At 41.4% G+C, this 20840-nt stretch overlaps 1 protein-coding gene across 1 annotated transcript; it reads right to left on the bottom strand.

Moving 5' to 3' along the window:
* Nucleotides 1-702: 702 nt before the first annotated feature.
* On the bottom strand, nt 703-20596 carry LOC133447602 (neuronal acetylcholine receptor subunit beta-2-like). Its single transcript, XM_061726316.1, has 6 exons — nt 20250-20596; nt 8966-9111; nt 8770-8814; nt 8203-8312; nt 3470-4460; nt 703-1392 (listed from the first exon to the last, which is right to left on the bottom strand). Exons 1-6 carry the CDS (start codon nt 20299-20301, stop codon nt 1237-1239), a joined length of 1500 nt encoding a protein of 499 aa, XP_061582300.1. The 5' UTR covers nt 20302-20596; the 3' UTR covers nt 703-1236.
* Between the last annotated feature and the right edge of the window lie 244 nt (nt 20597-20840).

Here is a 20840-nt window from a genome sequence, read left to right on the forward strand (position 1 = left end):
AGACAAGTTATACCTTACAAAATGTATATTAGCATTCCTTTTAGCAACCTGAACTGAACAAGTGCAAGTGCAAAGACAGACTGTGTATCTGATGACTATGAATACATTTCAGATCAAGATTATGGCTGCTGGTTTCAGTGGTGATGGATACAAGCTGATAGCACACAGAGCAGCTACAGCCGTACAGTCATTGAGGTTGTTGTTTGTTTTTGTTTGTTTGTTTTTGGCATTATAGTTACAGTAACATATCTCTTTTTTTAAATAAAAACTGCTTAAAAACAGCAAAATGGTGTAAAAAAAAAAAGGAAAAGAAAAAAACAGGCTGGCCTCCCCCCCTTGCAGAAACCTACCCAGCAGTCATCTGTTCTGTCTCCTCTCTGACACATTCACAAGGCAAGATTATAAATTCCTACAGTATATGTGATATTGGCAAAAGGACACGAGAGGAGTGATTTTTCTTTGTGTTGTTACGCAGAAAGGAACCATTTTATTCACTTCAGAGGTGCTCTGGAAACGTGAGGCGGCCCGTATCTTTTCCTTTAACTCTGTCTGTCTCTGAATCCACAAGAAAGGTGAATTTTAAACAAAATCAGTACCTTTTTAAATCCCATTAGTGCCATTAGAGTTTGGTTTAGACACAGAGACAAAAGTTGATAGAAAAGAGTAAAATTACTGACAATTAATTCTGACAAATTCTGACAATTTACAACATAAATAAACAAATAAATAAAATGAAGTCCTGAGTTGGTCAGGTTAAACTTTTTTGAACAGTGGTAAGGGTTAAGTTGATGCTTTATAAGACTTCGGCTTTCTATATTTCCAATTAATTTTGGGTTAGCTTGAACAGAATTTAAGCATTGTTCTCGTAGATTAAGTAGAAGTCAGTATTTTAATTTATTCTACAAGAGACATTTAAGGTTATGCATTTACTGTTCTTTTCTTTCTCCTTCAAATACGTTTTTTGCTAACCCCGGGGATTCAGATTAACAGGAAAAAAAAAACAAATACCAGCATCTTGTGCAAATGTTGTGTGGAGCAGAGGATGGCAGGGCACATAAAGGATGAGGAGGTGTCAGAAGAGGGCAGAAGTGTATCGTTATCATTTCCCAGTCATGGTGCTGTGAGTGGTGGCCGTGAGAGATTTATGTGTTAAAATGTTACCAGAGTTCTGTCTCTGGGGGAAATAAAAGTTAAGTTTAGAGTTATGTCAAAAAATCAGAGTTCAGGATTTAGGTTTCAGTTATTCTCCACGTCATCAACAATGGGGGTGTTGTAACTCTGGAACAGAGGCTGCATGAAGAGGCCCATCGTCCCGACAACGCAAACACACACAAAGATCCACAAGAAGAGACGGTCAATCACCATTGCCACATATTTCCAGTCTTCAATGATCTGCAGGGAGAAAACAACACATGTTCAACACATGTTAAATGTTTGGTTTTTTGAAAAGCTGCAATTGTCCTTTTGGTTGCATTGGAAAAAATCAGAACTTACGTTCATGCAAAATTACTATTTATCATGTATTTGTACGTTTTTTGTTTTGTTTTATATATACAATGTCTACATGCTTAAGATATCAATATTGTTGTATTTTTGTATTTTTGTTTGTTGTTGTTTTTTCTAATGGAGGATGGCTGGTACACTTTAGCTTCTGACAACAGCAGCAGGAAAATGTTCTTCAATTCACATTTAAACGTGGATATCATTGTTTCAGTCAGTGGAGAGGAAACTGAGAAGGCTGCAGACATCACAGCTGGGCGAGGTGGGGCTAATTTGTATATGTGTTTTTACGTTATTGATATAAACCATCACTGTCATACTGTACATGCAAGTATTTTTCTATTTTGGACTAATTAAGATGTTGACATAATGACATGATGATGTAGCAAAATAATTACAACTTAATCTGAGTTGAGGGGAACTGAGTATCTGACACAAAAGTAGTGTACATCTATCAAGGGCGAAACTTTAGTTTCAGAGGTGGGGGGGACACAAGTAGGAACGGCAAATTTGTGCGTGTAGCTGAAGCGTGGATGTGCAGTGTGGCTTTGTAAGACTGTGTGTGTGAATGCTAACAATCAAACAATTTTAGTATGCATTTACTTTTTTAGACACTTTTTTAACTTTTTCTTTTTGCCCCTTTTGGGGAAATGCTGGATCTGCATTCTTGGCCAGACTTGATTTTTCATTTTCAAAAGCTTGGGCACAGAAAAAACATAGGATTCCATTGGCTCCTTGTTTATAATGGAGCCAAGGAAATTCACAGTACCACTTCTCTTGATCTTAAGGTTTTGTTGCTGAGATGCTGTTCTACAATCACTTTTGGGCTAACATGGTTGGGTTCCTGCCTGCCTGCCTGCACTTCTTCACTTGCGCCTGTCTCCACATATTTCTCCTATGAAATATGAAAATAGATCATGTTCATTCCTTCCTTTCCTTATAAACAAACCAAAATCCCCTAACCATTTACAACATATTAACCTGCACTACAGTGCTGCTGCTGCTGCTTTCCCCTGCCTCTCTCTGAGTTTGAGCCTGTGGTGTAAGTCCAACATTACAGTGAAGTAACAGCAGAGGAAAAATATGCCTTCCATACTCTACAACACACATAACCAGAGGTGGGTAGCACTCAGTTACATTTGCTAGTAAGCACGCACGCACGAGTAAGGTTTTGGATAAATTGTGTTTTAAGAGTATTTTTAATTGCTTGCTTGCTTGCTTACTTGCTTGCTTGCTTGCTTGCTTGCTTGCGAGTAATATTTGGCTACTCATCTCTGCACAGCCAACCTGCAACACAGCAGTGCTGCTGCGTTTTTGTCCCGCTGCAAAAATGTATTTTAAACTGAGCTAACGGCTCCTCTTCATTTCTGCGCCGCGTCCTGGCTGTCTGTCTGTGAAGGCTGATTTATGGTCCTGCGTTAAATCGACGCAGACCCTACGCCGCAACCCTACAGCGTAGGGTGCGCGTCGCCGCGTACCCTACGTCGTATACTCTGCGTCGATTTAACACGGAACCATAAATCAGCCTTAAGCAGCACTGAGGAGAGAGGGGAGGAGGGAGGGGGAGCGGGGCTGCCGGGCCGTCTTCGCACAGGGTGTCTTGATTCGCAATTACAGGCTTAGCCTACTACCGTTAGTTTTTAAACTATAAAAAGTGGGGGGGGACAAAAACATGATTTTGAAAAGTGGGGGGGACATGTCCCCCCTGTCCCCAGTGGAAATTGCGCCCATGACATCTATCCAGTAGTAGCTGAAGCATTTCAATGAGGAACAGAAATGCCAACCTCGGGGCAGTGCTTAAAGAGAACTTAGAAGATCATAAGTGTAAGAAAACCACTCGAAAACTCAAACTACTGTGCAGAATTTCATACCAGTTTTTCCAATAATTGCTGGGACGTCTCTGTGTTTCATTCAAGAAGAGGGAAGTAGACTGACCTTTAGACCAACCTTACCATTCACAAATACCTACCCCTTCATCATCATCCTCAGTCTTCATCTTATCAGCAATGTAGCGGACTCCATCCACAGCATCTTCCACATCAATGTTGCTCTTGAGTGTCATCCTCCTCCTGAACTCTGTGTTCTCTGATAAGTCACTGATCCTCCAGCCGTAGCGTTTGGCTGATTCCTCATTGACAAAGAAGGAAGAGGAGGAATCTGCCACTCCTGTAGGACCTCCGGGCACGCCCTCTGCTCCACACAGCCTGTGGTCGGAATACTTTTGCTTCTGGTGCTTTTTCCGGAAGCGTTCCCGGATGTTAGAGCTTCCAGGTCTACGCATGAAGAGAAAAGAGGGGAGCTGGTGCAGGAAAACACGTTTGACCCAAGGTGGCATGGTGTGCGTACTGGGGGATCGATGATGCACGTTGAGCACACAAACGCTAGTGACAATGGAGAAGGTGACCAGCACCATGGTAAACATAAGGTACTTCCCAATCAGAGGCACTGCTAAAGATGTGGGTGGCACTATCTTTGAGATTAGAAGTAAAAACACAGTGAGGGCCAGGAGGACAGAGATGCAAAGAGTCATCTTTTCACCACAGTCTGATGGGAGATAGAACACCAGAATAGCCAATGATGTGATGAGTATGCAGGGAATGATCAGGTTGATGGTGTAAAATAAAGGTTTTCTCCTGATAATAAAGTCATAGGTGATATCCAGGTATCGTATATCATTAGGATCTTCATTCTTGCGTCCAGGCAGAGAAACAATGTCCCACTCACCGCTGGGTTTAAAGTCATCCCGTGAGGCATAATCACTGAGGAGGATGAGATCAATTTCTGTGTGGTCATACGTCCAAGAACGAAACTTGAGGGTGCAGTTCTGCTGGTCAAAGGGGAAATCACGGACTTCGATCTTGCAGGCCGACTTGTAGATGGCTGGTGGGAGCCAGGCGACTTCTCCATTGCTCGAGACCACAGCGTTGGAGTAAAAGGAGACTTCATAAGTCCCATCAGCACTGAAAAAAAAGAAGAAATCAAAAGAAAGGAAAAAAAGATCAACTCCTGGAAGGACACAGTAAATATTTTTAATATTATCTTCCAATCATCAAACAGCCCAATGCCTCAAGCAGACCACTGATAGCACCTCCAAGGATTTCATGACTGTCAGCGTCCGTAGAGGTGATGTATGCAAAAGATAATTTCCAAAGGATGTGCATATTATCTCAAGGGAAACGTTTAGCGTGGGACACAAGCCGACAAATTTGGCAACAACTACTGGCAAACGTCAGATCTACTGGGACTGACTTTTCTTCTTCACCTGTCCAAATCTGCAGGTGATGCATTATAAATTAGTGTGCCATCAATTATGAAGCAGGTCAGGAATCACACTTGGTCTAATACTTAAGGGGCCGGTGAGTATATAAAGGCTAATAAAAAATGGAGAGACTGCACCTGCTTATTGTGAAATCTGCTCTCCTACACTTAGAGATGTTCACTTAGACACAAAATAGCACAGCTTATTTTTAATTTTACTTTCTAAGCCTTTCTGGTCTTTATTCTCTTTTGGTGGTGCAGCAGTTTGTGTTTGTAAAAACTTGATATTGATTAAAATTTTATTGGGATTCTTGGTGCATTGTTGCAGTTTTTTTTTTATTTCTGTGTTGTACATTTTTAGTATTACATCGTGTGTATTTTTAAAATTCTTTCTTATTCTTGTTTCCTCTCTAGTTTCACAGAAGAGGTCCGGAAGATTTTTTTTCTTAAGAATGTACCTGTATGACGTGTACCTGGAAGGACCAAAGTTGGCTATTGATGACAATATCCAACCATCCATTTTCTACCGCTTATCCGTTCCCGGGTCGCAGGGGTAGCAGTCTTAGCAGAGATGCCCAGACTTCCATCACCCCAGACACTTTCTCCAGCACTTCTGAGGGGAGTCCGAGACGTTCCCAGGTCAGCCGAGAGACATACAGTAGTCTCTCCAGCGTGTCCTGGGTCTTCCCCGGGGTCTGCTCCCGGTGGGACATGCCTGGAACACCTCCCTAGGGAGGCGTCCAGGAGGATCCGGTACAGATGCCCAAGCCACCTCAGCTGACTCCTCTCAATGTGAAGGAGCAGCGGCTCGATTTGAGCTCCTCCCGGGTGACCGAACTCCTCACCCTATCTCTAAGGGAGCGTTCAGGGGGGAAACAGAGGAAACTCATCTCGGCCGCTTGTATCTGCGATATTGTCCTTTCGATCATTACCCAAATTTCATGACCACAGGTGAGGGTGGAAGCATAGATAAACCCAGAGCTTCGCCTTTCGACTCAGCTCTTTCTTCACCACGATGGTCCGCAACACCGACCACATAACTGCGGACACTGCATCAATCTGTCTGTCAATCTCACGCTCCATCTTTCCCTCGCTCATGAACAAGACCCCCTTTCCCAGTGGAGAACCATGGCCTCTGTTTTGGAAGTGCTGATTCTCATCCCTGCCGCGTTGAACTCGGCTTCAAACCGCCCCAGCACATGCTGAAGGTCCCGGCTTGATGAAACCAACAGGACAACATCATCTGCAAAAAGCAGAGATGAAATCCTGCGGTTCCCAAACCAGATCCCCTGCGGCCCCTGGCTACGCCAAGAAATCCTGTCCATAAAAATTATGAACAGAACCGGTGACAAAGGGCAGCCCTGCTGAAGTCCAACATGCACTGGGAACAAGTCTGACTTGCTGCCGGCAATACGAACCAAACTCCTGCTCCGATCATATAGAGACTGAACAGCCCTTAATAGAGGGCCCCGGACCCCATAATCACGGAGCGCAGAATGCCATGAGCGACACGGTCAAATGCCTTCTCAAGATCCACACATGTAGACTGGTTGGGCAAATTCCCATGAACCCTCAAGCACCCTACGGAGGATACAGAGATCCAGTGTTCCAGTAAAAACCGCATTGTTCCTCTTGAATCCGAGGTCCAACTATCGTCCGTACTCTCCAGTACCCAGGCGTAGACTTTCCCAGGGAGGCTGATAAGTGTGATCCCCCTATAGTTGGAACACACTCTCCGGTCCCCCTTTTTAAAAAGAGGGACCACCACCTCTGTTTGCCAGTCCAGCGGCACTGTCCCCTTCTTCCATGCAATGTCGCAGAGGCGTGTCAACCAAGACAGCCCTACGACATCCAGAGACTTGAGGTACTCAGGGCGAATCTCATCCACCCCTGGTGCCCTGCCACTGAGGAGCTTACGAACCACCTCAGTGACCTCGGCTTGGGTGATGGATGAGCACATCCCTGAGTCCACACTCTCTGCTTCCTCAGTGGAAGGCATGTCAGTCGGATTGAGGAGATCCTCGAATTATTCCTTCCACCGTCCGACGATGTCCCCAGTCCAGGTCAACAGTTCCCCACCTGTACCATAAACAGTGTTGGCAGAGTACTGCTTCCCCTTTCTGAGGCGCCGAACGGTTCGCCAGAATATCTTCGGGACTGATGAAATTCTTCCACCATGGCCTCACCGAACTCCTCCCAGACCCAAGTTTTTGCCTCCAGGACTGCCCGAGCTGCGGCTTGCTTGGCCTGCCGGTACCTATCTACTGCGTCAGGAGTCTCACAGGATAACATAGCCTGGTAGGACTCCTTCAGCCTGATGGCATCCCTTACTTCCGTTGTCCAACACCAGTTTCTGGGGTTACCGCCACGACAGTATCTCTTAGTTATTTTACCAGCACTGCAGCTGCTGGTTTGAGATTGTGTTCCTTTGGTTTGCTGCTCTTCATTGCCCTTTGTAACTTTTTTTTAAGGTTCATCCTTTCATATATCATATGACGTGTGCAAAACAACAAAAATCAACAGAAACTGATTGGTTTCTTACTTGTGAAGTACTGATGGCTCGATGGTGACAGAGCAGCTGTTATCAGCATGAAAAACCGGATCTTTTAATTTAGCCAAGCTCAAAGGAGCCTATTCAGACATGCTACTGACACATTCAGTTACCATCAGATTATCTGTCCATCCATCCATTTTCTAAACCCGCTTTATCCTTTGCAGGGTCACAGGGGTCTGCTGGAGCCTATCCCAGCTCATTACAGGTGAGAGGGAGGGGTCACCCTGGACAGATCGCTAGTCTATCACAGTGCCACATATATAGACAAACAACCAGACATACTCACACTCACACCTACGGGCAATTTTAATCATCAATTAATCTAGCATGCATGTTTTTAGACTGTGGGAGGAATCCGGAGTACCCAGAGGGAACCCACGCAAGCATGCAAGCACGCAGAACATGCAAAGTCCACACGGAAAGACTCCTTCTGTGCCCTGGAGTTGAACCACGAACCTTATTGCTGTGAAGCAACAGTGCTAACCACTAAGTCACTGTGCTGCCCACCATCAGATTAGTGGAAAGCAATGAATATCTCACATATTTAGCCATGTGAGGAAACCCTTAAATATGGAAATAATTTAATTGTAGTAATTCTTTAGCCTTAAATAAATCAATTGTAATCACAAGACTGTATTAAGACATCCAGATAGTTTTAAATCAACATTTTTAGAGTCCATTATCTCAAAAAGTGTGGTCAAAAAAGTTGTAATATTTTGTCAGCTAAGTGTAAAAAAAGACAAAAGGATAAAGTTATACAGGACATAAAAGGATTTGTTCATAAAGCTTTTAGAGAATGGGATTTTTAGAGGAAAGTTGTACAATCTCATTGTCTGCTTCTGCAGCACACACAAACACACACAAACATTAAATGAATAAAGTGAACATACTTGTTATAGAGGACGATGTCTGGCAGCCAGATGTGCTGTGACGGGAGTCGAATTTTCTTGATTCCTTCATACTCCTCAGGATCCCACATTAATCTGTAATCGTTCCATCCCTGATGCAGAAGTACTCATATAAACATCAAAAGCATGAACACACTTAAAACAAAGACATTTATTTGTAGTTCTGTTCAGGAAATATGGAAATGCATTACAATAACAGCACCGAAATAAAGAAACATGAATTCAGAAACTTTATAAACATGCTGGTTCTTCCATACAAACAATGGTTGAGTCAGCTGTCAAAGTGGATTTTAAACTGCAGCGCACCATCGTCTCTGCCTAACATGACTTGAGCTGACCTCACCAATGAACCAGCTGTATGTCTTTGCACATTTTTCTCCAATGTGCTTCACTGTTACAAACCTAAATACACGTTGGTGTGGCTGCATGTGCCTATGTAGCAATGAGTACTACAACTTAGACACTTGCTGAGACTCTTGGAGACATTGCAAACATGCATTCACACTCTTGCAAAGACTAAATGTCAAGAAAACGGCTGCAAATGCAAACCTGAGTGAGCCAGCAGTTGGTGGTCATGATCTGCTCCCTCTCATTCTGAAAAACAGACAAACATGGCTGCAGGGTTTAGACATTGACTGAACCCCTCTTTTTTCAAATAATGAGGATGTGTTTTCACAAATCCTTTTAAAATTGTAGAATATTATTCTACAGTAGCTGAATATGAAATGTGTAATGCCTTCTTTACCACATTGATCAGCTGGGCCAGAGACACCTGGATGTAAATGGTGACCTGCTGGCTGTTGTTAACAGCTGGTCTGATCAGCTTGTTGTAGCGCTCTGGTGACAACAGTTGATTCACCAACCGCTCCTCCACCTCCGCACACAAGGCAGCTGGAAACAAGCAAACACAAACACGAAAAAAAGTTGTAAACAAACTGAAGTCTTGAGGTAAGAGCCTTCATACAGTACCAGCTCCAGCAGCAGAACCCTATAACACTGCATTGGAAAACGCAGGTGTAGAAAATGGATGGATTGATGGTCTGTTGGAGGAACTTTAAAAAAAGAGTGAGCTCTACAATAGTATTTGTGGAACGTTAGCAATTTCAGATTGATATTATGTCACACATGTAATCTAAGAAAAACACAAAATCAAAACCTTAAGAAACAAAAAATGTTGGATGGATGGATGGATGGATGGATGGATGGATGGATGGATGGATGGATGGATGGATGGATGGATGGATGGATGGATGGATGGATGGATGGATGGATGGATGGATGGATGGATGGATGGATGCTTCATGTTAAACTCTGAAACCAAATTATTCTTAATTCTGATAAAAGTAAAATGTAAAAATGTTTTATGAGCATAAAATAAAAAAAATCATATTTATACAAACATCTTGGGAGCTTGTCCAATTTTTTATATTGAGGCTAAAATGACTTATGGCCGATATACAATCTCAGTTTGATGGATGCCCTGCTAAAAATGTCAGATGAGAGTCTTTACTGCAGCCTCATGAAAGCATCAGACTTCAATAATTTCATCATCTCTCCGGTATAAGTTTTGAGTTGATGCACACATGTAAGGTTTACACAAGGGATACAGGCATACATATTGAACAGAGATTACCCTAAACAATAACAACAATAGTGAGAGATCACTATTGTTACACAGCTATGGCTTCCATCCTTTTTCATCTGACATTTCCCCTCCAGTCTATCTTTTGACTAAAGTTTCTGGGGCCTCATTTATAAAGGAGTGCGTAGAATTCATACTAAAAGTGCACGTACACCCAAAAGCCGAAAATGGCGGGTGCAAAAAAAAATCTGGATTTATAAAACCGTGTGCACGCACACTTGCACGCAATGTTCGCTTTATAAATCACAGTCCAGCTGGAAGGTTGCGCAACTGAATCCGCCTCATATCCCGCCCTCTACACGCCCACTTTATACCTTAAAAGGGCAATGCAAAGTAGTATTTGCATATGAATGAGCCTGCTGAGCATGCACAGTGGCTTCCTGCAGCCTGTTTGGCGTCAGAATGAATGAGACGTGTCGAGCCACCGTGCCACTGAATTTCACGGAGACTGAGATCGAAATGTTGAGGATGAGGTGGAGGACAGGAAAACAACATTATTTGGTGGTCACAGTAAAAGTATAAATAGTATATAAATAGTATAAAATAAAGCGAGTGAAAATAAAACGCTGTGAGGCGCAAGGGCGCAATTTCCACTGGGAACAGGGGGGACATGCCCCCCCACTTTTCAAACTCATGCTTTTGTCTCTCCCCCCCCCCCCCCCCCCCTTTTTTTACAGTTTAAGAACTAATGGTAGGCTCAGCCTGTAATTGCAAATCATCAAGACACCCTGTGCGAAGACGGGACGGTCCCGCTCCCCCTCCTCTCCTCAGTGCTGCTCAAGGCTGATTTATGGTTCTGCGTTAAATCGACGCAGAGCATACGGCATAGGTTACGCGGCCCGCGCACCGTACAGGCGCGTCGCCGCGTAACCTACGGCGTAGGCTCTGCTTCGATTTAACGCGGAACCATTATTTAGGCATAATTAGGCTTAACTAGTGTGTGCCCGTGTGACAGACGTGCATGGGACGATTGTGAAATACAAAATAAACTGTTTTTATATAAATTTTAATTCCCAATTACGTAACAATTCCGTATTTCAAGGGACGGGTGGCAAGCCCACTCACTGCAGCTCCAGCCGCAGCTGAGAGTCCTGACTGACGCTGAGCTTCACACACAGAGGGACACGATCAGCGCTATTATATTATAAGTCTGATATGTGATGACATTAGTAAGAGTATGACATGAATCTGGCTTCATTTCACCACCTCACCGCCGGCGTCGCCAGTTCCCCATATCTTACAGTAAGTCAATTCCTACGGGAGGGTCAGGGTTGGCGTAAAGATACGCAGATTTTTCGGTTCGTTTTTTCTTTTTAGATCCAAACCTTTGCGTAGAAGGTGGCGTCCGCTTCTTTCAAGCCCTGTTTTGTGCGCAAGCAAGCTTTATAGATGAGGCCCCTGATCTTTAAATGTCAGATAGATAGATAGATAGATAGATAGATAGATAGATAGATAGATAGATAGATAGATAGATAGATAGATAGATAGATAGATAGATAGATAGATAGATAGATAGATAGATAGATAGATAGATAGATAGATAGATAGATAGATAGATAGATAGATAGATAGATAGATAGATAGATAGATAGATAGATAGATAGATAGATAGATAGATAGATAGATAGATAGATGGATGTCCCCTCATGTGTGCCATAGTACTCTACCAGCCATCAGAAATGTTAGAGCATTGGCTAACATGGCTAACATTTCAAAGTCTTATATAATTATATGGATATGGACATTTTCATCCTAACAATTACAAACAATGCAAAGCTTTATTTATACACTTAAATCAACATTTTAGCTGTTTAGCCATACAATTAGATAACAACTATAGTTTATCAATACTATTAGCAAAGATTTCCACGAGTTTATTTCAGATCTTTCAGATAACCTTTTTCCACGTAGCCTGGCTACAGTAACCCAGTGGGTAGCTCTGCTTGTTTAGCCGTTCAGCCATTGCTTACTTATTAAGCTGGGTGAAAATGAGAAAACACAATAACAAACAAACACTTATCCCCAGAGTTCAAATAGGTGAAGCAATGATTAAATCTCATGCTGAGTAAACATGCTGTTGTGATGCAGCCTACTGAAATCACACAGCTGTAACGAGTGTTTAATGAGAGCAGTGACAGTACAGCTGTTTTTAGCGACAGTCCAACTCACGCTAACACGCATACTCATTTTATACATACCATACTTCCCGCCCATGCATTTCACCTTATAAGCAGTGCAGACATTGTGCAGTTCATACGAAAATAATGGGCCATATTTTTAGACAGAAGTGCCATAACCTGCACAAAACAATATATAACAGAGGGCTGAGTTGTAACTGATGGTAAAGCAGTCAACTCCGCAAAACGTAACTTTATCAATCATCAATCTGTTCACTGTTTATGAAAAATTACTAAGAATTGTATTCTCTTTCACCCAAATAGTAAGTTCATATATACACTAAAATGTCAACTGGGTCAAGCCTGGTTGCTTTAATTTCAACTGCAATCTGAATAATCTTTTCCTTGTTTTATGTGAACGTTGAAAAGGCAAATAATGTAGTGGTGGACTGCATAAGAAGGAAAAATTATCAACATTTCAGCCATTCTCCATATTAGATAATGATGCTTAATGTAAATCTTAACGTCATTACTTAGCTAGTAGTGTCAACTATAATACATGAGGCCATCACTAAACTAAAAAAACAAACAAGACAAATCTATAAGAGAGTGAGCAAGAACATTGGATGTGACCAAATCAGCACTTTGATCTATTCTTAAAAAGACAGAATACCTGTGGATGTGGAAGTGGATGATCTCAGAATCCTTTCGTTTGTGAAGAAAACCTCCTTTATAATATCAACAGAAATCAAGAATACTTTGGAGAAGGGAGGTATTTCAATGTCAAAATCTAATCTCAAAAGACACCATCATGAAAGATTCATTACAAAGTGCAAACCGCTGGTAACATTTAAAAACAACAAAGCCAGACACCTATAAATATTGGCTGCACTTCCCCAGTAGCATCTACCCTTTAGTCTAATCAATATTTATGCAGAATAGCTCTGAGACATGTCAAAAGCCAACTAAAAATAAAAGCTGCTAAGCTTGAAAAAAAAAAAAAAGAGCAAGGTTTGGAGAGGATACAGTAGGTGTACTCTATATACGGCCACTCTATATTAACCTATAACAAGCCTCCATCTGAAGGAGACAAGAGAAATGTCCAGCGTTTGAGCAACTGTGACGTGAAACTACACCCTGGAGGGTAAACATTGTCAGAGACACAATGGTCTGTCTGTCTGTCAGGATTAGATTAAGACTTGTGCGAGGGAAAGAGGACAAACATGCCACAACAAATAACACAATAGTGTGAGAAAAAACAGTTATTATTGGAATTACACTTTGTGACAATTGATTTATATCCCACATAAGTGTAAACTGATGAATGATTGTAAATGGTCTGTACTTATATAGCACCTTTTTTAACACTGCCTAGATTCTACATGCTTTATAATGCGTTTATTAACCCAAATACACTAATATAGCACTCATAGTTTCATATGCACTCTATGCACTAGTGCTTTCTTTTTGACAATCATACCCCGATGAACATATTGCAGGGTCATGTAGGGTTAAGTGTTCCCCCCAAGGGCATGTGGACAGATTGTGGGGGTGGGGATCATCCGCTAAACTGCTACTGACGTAACTTATATGTGTATGACTCAAATTTTCTGTGCTTGAGAAAATATATTTGGGTTTCTGCCAAATATAAGACTTCAACATAACATAACCCTGTGGCCATTATTTGAATCTGAAAATATATGATTCAGTGGGAAATTTCAACTTGTACTGTACTGTGAAAGCCAAGGCCCAGATCAGTTACTGTGAATTAAACCCACACTTTCTAGAAATGTGTTGAGTGAGGTCATTTAAGTTTTTTCTGCCTTATTCATCAGTGTTTTTTGTTGAATTTGGATAAGGCATCTTAAAAACACAGAGAACTTGATGACGCAAGAAGTCATCTATTTAACTGTAAATGATATGTTCAGCATGTATCTACAATGAAACTTTTTACAACCTCAATTCAATTAACTCATCACAAGGAAATTCAGCCAGCTTTTGTTAAATAAATTAATTAAGTTGGGTGTTATTAGGCCTGGGCATCTCGGGCTGCAGTCCTGGACCTCAAAAGAGAAAAAGATACAACTTTGTCAATCACACAATAAAATCCCTTGCTCACAAGTGAATTCAAAGTATGTTTCAATCGGGGGGGTTGTTTAGTTGTTTTTGTTTGTTTGTATTTGTATCTTAACGTCACACTACCTGGAAGATCAGATTGTAAATATCTGGCACACTGCACCAGAGACTAAAAGGGACAGAGCGTGAGCACCAGGCTGACAACTGTTGGCATCGCGTGGCCGTTCAGCTGTTGTTGCAGCAACAGAGCCCCACTTCACCTAAGCTCAGCCTGGCGAAGAGGAATTATATTTATCACGCTAGTTTTTCCCCGTCTTTTTTATACAACTTACATTTTATGAAAAGAAGTATTTACAAATCACAACTTTACAGATGATCAAAGCTATATGCAGAGTTAATGTCAAACTGAAAAATCACAACAAATGACAAAAAAAAGTGTGATTCGGTCAAATATACCCAGAAATACTAACACGATGATATCAGAGTTGAATGAGGAGTCAAGTTGCACTCATTTTGTCTTGATTTTATATTGTAAAGTCATTTGAATGACTGTTACTCCACATCTTGTACTTTTTCCCCCTAAAGCATCATGGGGAGTGTGAGATCTCCAGGAAGAGAGGGATGAGCTTGTAGCAGTGATGAGAGACAGATGGACTGTTATGTTTTTCGAGACATGACTGCAGGAGCATTTTCTGGACTCCAGTATCTCTACACGGTTTTTGAGTAATAGAGGCGGGCAAATGAGTTCAGAAAGACTCCTCCATGATGTGAGGGCGTGCACTTGTGATACCTCCCAATGCAGCAAGTGATGTCAGCACTGCAGTTTTTGTCTGGTGATTAATGCTTCATGATGAACTCTGAAGAGTTTAATCATGCCTACTATCAGACAGTTTCTCAAGATATTTACGTTTCGATTTAAACTGCAACAATATAATTTCCCTTTGAGGATTAACAAGGTATTATTCAATTTACTTTTATTGCAGTTGATTGAATTATGGGGACTTTAGGAACTTCTGTTTTTTGGGTTGGATCTATAACAGATGCCCTATTTCTCTGCATCTCCTGTACCTAGAATGCTAATGACTGATAATCAACATATCATTGATCATCTTTGATCAGATCTGAGCACTGCTCTACTTTGAATCCAGTGAGACCAAAAGAAAGAAAAAGAATGATGCTCGAGTTTTACTCATATGTTATCCGACACACAATAGAGCACAGACAACTAAAAATAATAATGTTAAAGTCACAGGTCAGAAGAAAGAAATCAAACAAAACTACAACAAAAGAGAAAAGCCAGAAATGAGTTCTCATTGTTCTGAAATACCATATAATTGCAAAGAGCTGGTGATGATTCTGGGCTAGTTAATTAAACCTACAAAAACAGGATGTATGAAGCATTGCACATAAACAAACATGTTCATTAAATCCAACTTAAGCGCTTAAGTACATTTTCCCTAAAGGTCCCTTCAAATACAGTTCATAAAATATTGGGAAAATGTTAAAGAAATACGAGGATTATTAAAGCCTAAATATATCCTTTAGAAGAAATGAAGGAATAGTTGCTGTATGTTTACTGTGGGCAACCTTTCGAGGTTTGAAACGTATAAGCATGATCTCAAGTACGCACCATTACTTCCAGGTTGAAGTTGACAAGGAAGAAAGAAAATTTGTAGTTTCTTGACTGACAACTGGGGTCTGATTTTAGAATTGGGTCAATCTCCATTGACTCCCATGTTCATATGTCCAACTTTGCCGTAGAAATAAACATATTTTCTTTATTTAAAAAAAAAAAAGTTTGGTCTCCAACTGTACTGGGGGGATTTTTTTACCACAAAAATGTCTATGTGTAGCTAGCTGTCATCCCTTTTACTACTTAAAGCTTTGCATTGTATTACCTCCTGAGAAGGTCTGAGCTGGGAATAGACCTAACATAGCATAGTCATTCATATTTTAAAGAGAATGCAATTTGTTGTGTTGTTAAACAGGAGCCTCCATTGCAAATATTCAGCAGCAGCTCTGCAGCTCCACTGGTGTGGATCAGCTAAAGGAGCCGGGTGCCACGGCGGATCGATCCAGGACTATTCCAGCAGAAGTGTGCTGGGACCTGCAGTCACTCATTCCACAAAGCCATAAAGCTTCCTCACTAGAAACGGTCCAACGCAAACGAGACCCCACATGTCTCAGGGGAGCTCTGCTAGTCCTCATTTTAGCACTTGTGGCCCCCGTTTTGGTTATTTAGTAGTGACACTTCATATAAAGATAGATTAAACAGATTTGATAATAATGAATATAAAATAATGCATGTAAAGTAACATTATAATAAATGGCCAACTGTGACTGCCATTAAATGGTTGTGTTCCAGCTAGTTTCCTGGACCAGCCTGCTCAGCACTGACACCGTTAGGGTGGAAAGGCCCTATAATGATCCCGAGATATCTTCCTGGATCAATTTTTACCAGCTCTGTCCTGGTCAAGGTGGACAAACACTGGAGTGTGTCCCTGATCCGGTCGAATTATTACTAATGTAAAGAAATGGACAACTGTGTGATGGCACACAACCATACCCCAATTAACATGCATGAGGTCTGGCCAATAAATGCCCAAATGGGCTCAGAGGAGATTGGTTTAAGAGCAGAAAGCCACATCAAAGTCTGAAGGATCTGGAGAGAATCTGCATGAGGAAGTTTACACATCACGTGCCTGATGTTTGTGAAAATTTGTCACTGGCTATATAAGGGGACTTTGAACTGTCAAATTAAAGGTTACCATTGAATTAAGTGGTTATTGTGGCACACAGTGCACGTTGGTGTAAAAGATATTTGGCTCTTTCAGTTATGCAACTTTAACTAACCTGAATTTTGGGGTATAGAAAAAAGAGAGAAGAGAGTGCAGGCAGGGTGGAGTAGATTGGAGAAGAGTGTCTGGAGTTATGTGTGATAGCCAAGGGCCCCAAAAATTCAGATTTTAGTTGCTATTTACAGACTCATCCACAGACACATAGTGAATGTGTTGCATACATACCAATAAAAGTTCTGAACCAAGTCTCACATCAATGATTGCTGTTAATTATTAAATAAATAGCACTTATATTTTAAATACACAATGCTGTAGTGGTTAGACCATACAGAGCACTCCCTTCTGATTCTGCCTCACCTGACTGCTTTTATCACAAGAAAATAAGATACATTATTTTTGCCTTAAAAATGAAAAGAGGACAGTATAAAAATAAACCCATAAAATAAAAATAACCAGGAAAGACATTTGCCAAAACGTGAACATTGACGAAGTGCAGCCTGGATTGTGTGGAGTTATGTGACGCTTATATGCCAGAAAATACTAAAACAGCAAATGAAGCTAAAAAGAGAAAAGTTGACGTAAGTTGAGTCGGAGTACTGGAGACTCTACCAGCAGGTCTCATCTCACACACACACACGTACACACCCCTAGCCGCCTCACTGCACTTTCTACACCTCAATAATTCATGGCTGCTAAAATAAAAATACCATCATCTGTGATGCACAGACACTCGAACACAATCAGAGATTACTCTCCAAGTCTTTCCCACCAAATCCACGCACAGCCCATCACAATACCAAACATGAAACCAAACGAGAATTATTCAGACATTGCGCTTGTGTTTGAGTCATGCAGGTGGGTAGATGGTCTTTGTATTCAAGGTACAGAAAGAAAAGCTGTCTTTGGCTTTATTCACCACACTGCCCTAATCGGCCATGCTATCAAACACATCCATATGTCTTTCATACTGTTTGCATCCAGAGAGACAAGGTCAAATTCCAACATGTCATCATTGCACACCACAACTCTATTTCCTAACAGATTTAGGTTTTCAGTAGCAGATAGGATGTCTGGTGGTGGAGGAGAGGCAATGGATGTTTTGTACCAGTGTCACTTTTACGTGAAACTGCTGCTTAGGTTTGCACCGACTCGTGCTGCCTCTTATTCTTGTAAAGAACATTGATGGATCATTTCACCTGCCCCTTCCTCTCCATCGAACAAGTTTACTGTGAAGTGATGACTCACTGACGCAGGGCCTGTGATGATGAGAAAACTGTTTTTAAACTCATGAGAAACAGCAACTTTAGAACAACCCTGGGCCAAATGGGGGCATATTTCTGCCCACCTACATATGAAGATTCACAGAGGGGCAGCAGAGAAGCAGACTGATCCCTGTGTGGGGGATTTATGAAACAAGCTAAATTGGGCTACTGTTATGCACTCACAAGTTTACACATATTTGAGAAAAATATCTCAGCAGTAAAATGCTGCAACATTTAAAACAGCATTCAGAGCTACAGAGAGAGTGGAGAACATACAGTAGAGCTGAATATGACAGACAATTAACGACTTCAGCGCAGAAGTCTGGAAAAATACAAGATGGAAAGTAGAGAGGGACACAGAAAACTTAAGAATGCAGGTATGACAGGAGGCAACTGTTGACACAAATGGAAAACTGAACAAATACATCTCAGCAAGTCTGACTAGTTTTGTCTTTCTCAGTAGCAGTCAGGAGGGACAAAGCCACAGTGACACACTGCCTCAACTGCAGGAGGAACACAAGTGACAGTGAACAAGTCCTGGTGGAAAAGAAAGAATGGTTATGTGAACTTCATGTTGGATCTGTTATAATGTCAGAAATACAAACACATCAAGTTGCTCTGAAGATAAAAGTACATTTATTTTCCGACATTCAGATACCTGAATGAGGGTCTTTATGTTTGCTTGTTTGTTATTAACGTTTCCTGAATAAAAATTACTTTATTTTGTGCTGAAGAGGGAATTTGAACCTTTGGGTTGATTACATCTAACCAAAGCTACTTATCCATACTAATTCAGCATGGCTTTTTGTTTTGCAAAATCCTGTACAGGTCATGGAAATGTGGATGAAATTAAATACCCAGCAGTTAGACTGAACATTTGTGCAGGTAAGTAGATTGTAATTTAGACTATTATACTGTAGCTGTGGCTAAGTCTTCCTTAATTGTTAACCATCAAAACTGAGAGTATCGATCGCTTTCCTTTGCAATGTCACAACCTATAGAATATATATGGAGTAAAAAAGGAAAAACATTGCTGACAGATGTTTAAACTGATATGGTGATTTTAAAAGTTTCACTGTCTTATAGTGCTAAATACAATTTCAGATCTACAGATGGTCATGAGCTCCTCATAATTTCCCTCATATGACTAAAAATACAAAGTGACTTCCACTGAAATCCCCCTAAAGGTTTGATCTTTCTCGTAATTTTCAGAGCGTATTGGTACACATTACAGGCAATAAGTGATCACTGAGGCCACAAAACACCATCATGACATTTCATGCGACCTTAAAAGGCTTAGTCGTGTTTGCAGCTGTCAAATACAGTATGTTGTTATGCGAGCAAAAAGCACTGCTCACATGTAGGTATAGTAAAGCAGTTACGTTTGGAGTCTGGTGGGTTTCATGTTTAAAGGGGAGCCGGTTAATTGAGGCGTGTTGAGAATCACGTGCTTAAATGTCTGACGCATGAAAACGCTGATACTTGTTCCACTGCTGCTTGGCGGCTCCACGACACCGTCGTCAGTAAAAAAAAAAAAAAAAAAAAAAAAGTAAAGTATGGTCTGAACATTTCACCCCATAAAAAAACATCCTACATCGCAGGAATCCACTTAGTCATATAAGATAGCTATTTGTATATTTTATTTCACCACAGTCACCTACTCTGCGTACTCCTGAATTAAATACCTGCTGTACTCTACTGCACTTATTTTAAAAACTTGTGCTTTTTATTATTTTACCTCTTTTCTTATCATTTTATTTCATTTATTTGGTATTTAAGCGTACTCTTAAATTAAATACTCTCTGAAAACCGCTAATGAGATGCACCTGCGGTAGCCTACTCTACTGCCCTTTTCAGCAATTTGTGCTTTTTATTATTTTACCTTCTTTTCTCATAATTAATCTCATTTTATTTGTTATTTACTGTTTAATTGTGTCTTGCCGCTTTGAATGTCGATGTAAAGCACTTTGAATTACCTTGTGTTGAATTGTGCTATAGAAATAAACTTGCCTTGCCAGATGAAGGGCTGCATAGTGCCGAGAGAAAGTGAGCTTTTAAGATGAAACCTTCCCGGACCGGGACAGGACAGGGGGGCTCGGAGAGACGGGGATAGAGACTGGGATAGTGTACTCACTTGCCACGGTGAGAACCAGGAGAGCCAGCGCTGTTTCCACCGGGACTGCCATCTCTTCCTCCCCTACAGTGCGACACACGCTCCCAAACTTACAGCCGGAGAGACGCTCGCCTTTTCTTGTTTGGTTGCGCGCGATGTGTAGTAAGTAAAAAATGTAAATCAAAACAGCAAGAAAAAAATAAAGAGAGAAATAAGCAAAATGATCACGGTTTCATTTCGAGGGACTCCACAGAGGAGAGCTTGGAGGCATGATGGAGATGAGCGCAGACTGGAGACTGAGAGACGAGGAGGAGGTCGGACCTTCTGCTAGAGCGCAGCGACCCACCGCTGGAAACCACGAAAAAGATCACAGTCCCCCTTAGTTCTCCCCCAGAGATCCGAGAAAATATAGCAAGAGTTAAGAACTAGTGGGGATACGCCAACCCCGTTATCACCAAAGTGGCCATTCTTGAGATTAAAGCCTGAATTATGGTTCCGCGTTAAATCGACGCAGAGCCCTACGCCGCAGGGGTTCGGCGTAGCCTACGGCGTAAAGTACGCGGCGACGCGCACAGTACGATGCGAGTCGCCGCGTACCCTACGCCGTAGGCT

The sequence above is a fragment of the Cololabis saira genome, chromosome 7 (genome assembly GCF_033807715.1).
Source record: "Cololabis saira isolate AMF1-May2022 chromosome 7, fColSai1.1, whole genome shotgun sequence".
Classification (NCBI taxonomy): domain Eukaryota; kingdom Metazoa; phylum Chordata; class Actinopteri; order Beloniformes; family Belonidae; genus Cololabis; species Cololabis saira.